General features: G+C 47.9%; 1 protein-coding gene across 2 annotated transcripts in view; it reads right to left on the bottom strand.

Moving 5' to 3' along the window:
* The window catches only part of dcaf6 (ddb1 and cul4 associated factor 6), a 33445-nt gene that overhangs the window by 21433 nt on the left and 7012 nt on the right, over window positions 1-5000 (bottom strand). For both annotated transcript variants that reach the window (XM_084443005.1, XM_084443006.1), the window contains exons 3-6: window positions 3564-3656; window positions 2860-3045; window positions 2349-2462; window positions 1763-1898 (exon numbers count right to left, since the gene is read on the bottom strand). In XM_084443005.1, coding sequence (XP_084299131.1) covers window positions 1763-1898; window positions 2349-2462; window positions 2860-3045; window positions 3564-3656 — 529 coding nt within the window. The remainder of the gene's footprint in view (window positions 1-1762; window positions 1899-2348; window positions 2463-2859; window positions 3046-3563; window positions 3657-5000) is intronic.

The raw sequence follows: 5000 nt of genomic DNA, 5'->3' as shown, positions 1-5000 counted from the left end.
AACCTACTAACTAGTCTATCTAAAGTTACCTACTAACTAATCTATCTAACCTTACCTACTAAGTAGTCTAACATTACTTACTAACTAGTCTATCTAATGGTACCTACTAACTAGTCTATCTAACATTAACCTACTAACTAGTCTATCTAAACTTACCTACTAACTAGTCGATCGTATGTTCCCTACTAACTAGTCTATCTAATGTTCCCTACTAACTAGTCTATCTAATGTTCCCTACTAACTAGTCTATCTATCTAACATTACCTACTAACTAGTCTATCTAATGTTCCCTACTAACTAGTCTATCTAACCTTGCCTACTAACTAGTCTATCTAATGTTCCCTACTAACTAGTCTATCTAAAGTTACCTACTAACTAGTCTATCTATCTAGCCTTACCTACTAACTAGTCTATCGTATGTTCCCTACTAACTAGTCTATCTAACCTTGCCTACTAACTAGTCTATCTAATGCTACTTACTAACAAGTCTATCTAACCTTGCCTACTAACTAGTCTATCTAATGCTACTTACTAACTAGTCTATCTAACCTTGCCTACTAACTAGTCTATCTAATGTTCCCTACTAACTAGTCTATCTAACCTTGCCTACCAACTAGTCTATCTAATGTTCCCTACTAACTAGTCTATCTAATGTTCCCTACTAACTAGTCTATCTAATGTTCCCTACTAACTAGTCTATCTAACCTTGCCTACCAACTAGTCTATCTAATGCTACTTACTAACTAGTCTATCTAACCTTGCCTACTAACTAGTCTATCTAATGTTCCCTACTAACTAGTCTATCTAATGTTCCCTACTAACTAGTCTATCTAACCTTGCCTACCAACTAGTCTATCTAATGCTACTTACTAACTAGTCTATCTAACCTTGCCTACTAACTAGTCTATCTAATGTTCCCTACTAACTAGTCTATCTACCATTCCCTACTTACTAGTTTCGGATGGCCAGACCTTTCATGCTGTTGCAGCGTTGGAGAAAGGTCTGGCACACCCCATTATCATTCTGGCGGGAAAATGCTGTATTTCTTTAAACCAATCACAATCGTATTCAGGGTTTTTCCTGCATAGAGGAATTTTTGGCCCCCAAAGAGATTTTAGCCAGAGCCAAAGGTAAATCACCAGAGCCAAAATGCTAAAAAATGTAGAATATAAATAGCAATTCAACCCCTCTCCAAATGTGTTTGATAGCTTGTTTCAAGTGCAGCCCATCCTCTTTCTTGCATTGTCCATGATTTGGACCACTAGTAATTGAGATAATTAATAGACAGGTTATCAGTATCTTAAACATTTTGTCTTCATATTTATTTTGCGTGTGAGAGTGAGTGTGAATGTGTGTGTGTGTTTGTGAGTGAGTGTGTGTTTGTAAGTGAATGAGTGAGTGTGTGTGTGTGTGTCTGGGTCTGGAGTGTGTGTGTGTGTGCGTGTGTCTGCATGTGTGCATATGTGTGTGTGTGTGTGTGTGTGTGTGTGTGTGCATGTGTGCATGTGTGTGCGTGTGTCTCTGCGTGTGTGTGTGTGTGTGTGTGAGTGAGTGTGTGTGTGTGTGTGCATGTGTGCATGTGTGCGTGTGTGCGTGTGTGCGCGTGTGTGTGCGCATGTGTGTGTGCGTGTGTGTGTTTGTGTGAGTGAGTGAGTGAGTGAGTGAGTGAGTGTGTGTGCGTGTGTCTGCGTGTGTGCATGTGTGCGTGTGTGTGTGTGTGTGTGTGTGTGTGTCTGCGTGTGTGCGTGTGTGTGTGTCTTACCCGTAGCCCTGGTACCCAGCATGCGTCGGTCGTAGATGCGTACGGAGCTGTCTGAGCAGCCCACCGCCAGGTAGTAGGGCACCAGGGGGCAGATGGAGATGGAGGTCGCCGCCCTCCGACAGTTGATCAGGATGTCCTGATCAACAACCAAACAACAACAACAACGCTGGCGTTAACAGATTCCTAAAGCGCAGCAGACACCTGAGACAAGGCTGGTTCTAATCCCAGTCTGAGCCTGCGAAACACGAGCAGCGAGGTCAGCCTGGCCCCGCCCACCGGGCGAGCAGCGAGGTCAGCCTGGCCCCGCCCACCGGGCGAGCAGCGAGGTCAGCCTGGCCCCGCCCACCGGGCGAGCAGCGAGGTCAGCCTGGCCCCGCCCTGGCGTGACGTGGACAGGTGACGCCATCATCGCCACTAGCGGCTCGCACAGTGGGGCTTTCTCCACAAACAGCTACCCAGCGATAGTGGATATGGCATCCCATCTGTTCCGACTACCATGCACGCACGCACGCACGCACGCACGCACGCACGCACGCACGCAAACACGCGTGCGCAGTCCGGTCCGGTAAAAGGGCGAGTTGCTCACGTCTTTGCAGTCCTCCTTGGTGCAGCTGGTCTTGGTCCGCAGGTCGAACCAGCGCACGGTCCCGTCCTCCCCACACGACAGGAAGGTGTAGGGGTCGTTAGGCACCGTCATGATCTGTCTCACACACACACACGCACACACACAGAGGAGGGCGGGGGGGGGGGGGGGGGGGGGGGGGAGGTGCAGCGTTGCGGTGAGAGACTGAGCTGATGGCAACAGGGAGCTGATAGTCGAGAAATGGAACGCACTGTAGGACAGAGCCAGAGAGTTGCATGCTGGGTAGTCCTCAGTTTACCTCAGTTACCCGAGGCTCGTTCCGATAACTGTGCTGTACTTAAGCTGCGTGACGCACACACACACGTGCACACACACACGCGCGCGCATACACCCACCCACACACGCATTGGCACACACACACACGTACACACACACACACAAACACACACACACACAAACACACACACACACACACACACACACCCACGCACGCACAGATGTAGAGTGTGTGTACCTCGTAGGCTGTCCCGTAGTGGCAGGTGAACTGCCAGAGCCGGTTGGCGTCGGCGCTCTTCTCCGTGTGCGTGTAGTAGATGATGCCGTCGCCCGAGCACGAGATGATCTGCTGGTCGCACGTCTGCGGCATGAACTTAGCGCTGAAGATGTTGGCACGGTGACCGGAGCGGATGGTCGCCTTGACCTGAGGAGCGACGCGGAGCAGAGCAGAGCTGGACGAGACCGGGCAGAGGACAGCCAGAGTCCTGGTGGTGACAGTGTGTGTGTGTGTGTGTGTGTGTGTGTGTGTGTGTGTGTGTGTGTGTGTGGGCCTAACCAGAGGCATCGGCGATGAAAATAACAATTATGTGCGTGCGTGCGAATGAATAGGGTTTAAAAATAGTACAATGGAGTCCATAATGAAGGCCTACTTCACACAAAAGCACAGAGCGTTTCCCTCAGAATCTGACCAGCCTATCCTGTCCAGCTGGTCGTTCGTTTTCCAAATCAACAACGGAGACCCACGGCGGCCATTTTTTCATCAGGTCACGATTGTCAGAACCTTCACGTGGGGCCGCCGGTCTCACCGGCCCGCTGATGAGGGTGAGGGCAACAGCGCAGAGCCGAGTATAACGACGTGCGCTCGGTCCGGCCCGGTCCTGCCGCGGTCCGGCTACTGTGGGTGAGATGTTTTGGAAGTGGCGGTCGGTCGCTGGTCCTTACCTTCTTGTTATAAGGGTTGGTGATGACCAGGTTGGTATCGTCGGACCCCGACAAGAGATACTCCCCCGTATCGTTCCAGGATATGGTGTTGACCTGGGGGCGTTGACCACAGAGGACACGTGAGCACGCAGACCACGTCATGACCATACGAGTAGGGCTGCTCAATTATGGCAAAAATCATAATCACGATTATTTTGATTGATATTGAGATCACGATTATTGAACACGATTATTCATTGAATTTTTTATTTATTAAAGTTTTAACATTTTTTTAACATATCAAATTATACATTGACTTTGATAACAATTAATTTATTAAATGTTGACAGTGGCTTTTCTTTTTAACAATGGTTTTTGGATTAGATACATTTCTCCCATGGGAGACAAATAGTGAACCTTGACCTTGAGGTCAAGCACAGTATAGCTCTGCAGTGTAGGGTGCACTTGATTTGTGCAAAATCGTTTTATGGCGATTATTTTGTTTTAATGATCGTTGACAGCCCAAATCTTAATCTAGATTAAAATCCGATTAATCGAGGAGCCCTACATACGAGGTCAGGTCACTACGTGAAAACACTATATGTAGGTCTGTTTCATAAAGAAAGGACTACCACTCCGCGACCCGACCCCGGATAAGCGGATGAAGATGGATGGATGATGGATGGATGGAGGACTACCACGATCCTCCCTCTTAAGCACCTATTGTATTTTTAGTTTGCTACTCTTGCACTTTGCCTTCAGCACTAGATCACGCTCTTAGTCACTTGTTTAGAAAGGAGATGCACTTGTGAGTTCTGGTGAGTAGAAGTACACCGGCTTTCTACGTTATGCAATTATTATAGGTCATTTTGGATAAAAGCGTCTGCTAAATTACTGTAATGTATAACTGTGAGCAGTGAAAAATCAGTCAAGCTTGTATGCTGAGAATAGAAGAGAAACGTTTATTTGCCATGTGTAACAAGTACAGGTACATTGGAGTTCTTGTCATCGCTTGTCCTTCCAGTATCTTATCAGAGCTGATCAGTTCCTCATTCCAGTTCTAGGTACTCAGCTAGACATTTAAAGGTTCCCAAACTATCAGTCTATCAGTATCATCCTCACTTATCCCATCTGATCATGGGTGACTGTGTCTGTCCATGATGTAGGAAAAGCAATTAAATATTTTTCAGGTATACAGTTGTGTGTTCAATTGTTCAGGTGTTGGTTCAAGTGCTCAAGTTTACAGTCGTGCAGAGTCCGCTGTTGTCTATTGTATGGGGGGAGGAGGGGGGGGGGTGGAAGGCCAATGGGGGGTTGGGGGGTGGGATTGAGAGACTGGTCTGTCACAGGAGGGAGGGGGTGGGGGGTTAACTGTCCAGGCAGAGTGGTGGAGGGGGGGCATAATGGACTTGTTTTGTGCCTCGGCCAGTTGCACCTTCACCTTTGTGGATCAATATT

The sequence above is a fragment of the Borostomias antarcticus genome (assembly GCF_949987555.1).
Source record: "Borostomias antarcticus genome assembly, chromosome: 9".
Lineage (NCBI taxonomy): Eukaryota > Metazoa > Chordata > Actinopteri > Stomiiformes > Stomiidae > Borostomias > Borostomias antarcticus.
The sequence above is the reverse complement of the archived record's forward strand: the minus strand, read 5'-3'. Positions and strand labels throughout refer to the sequence as shown.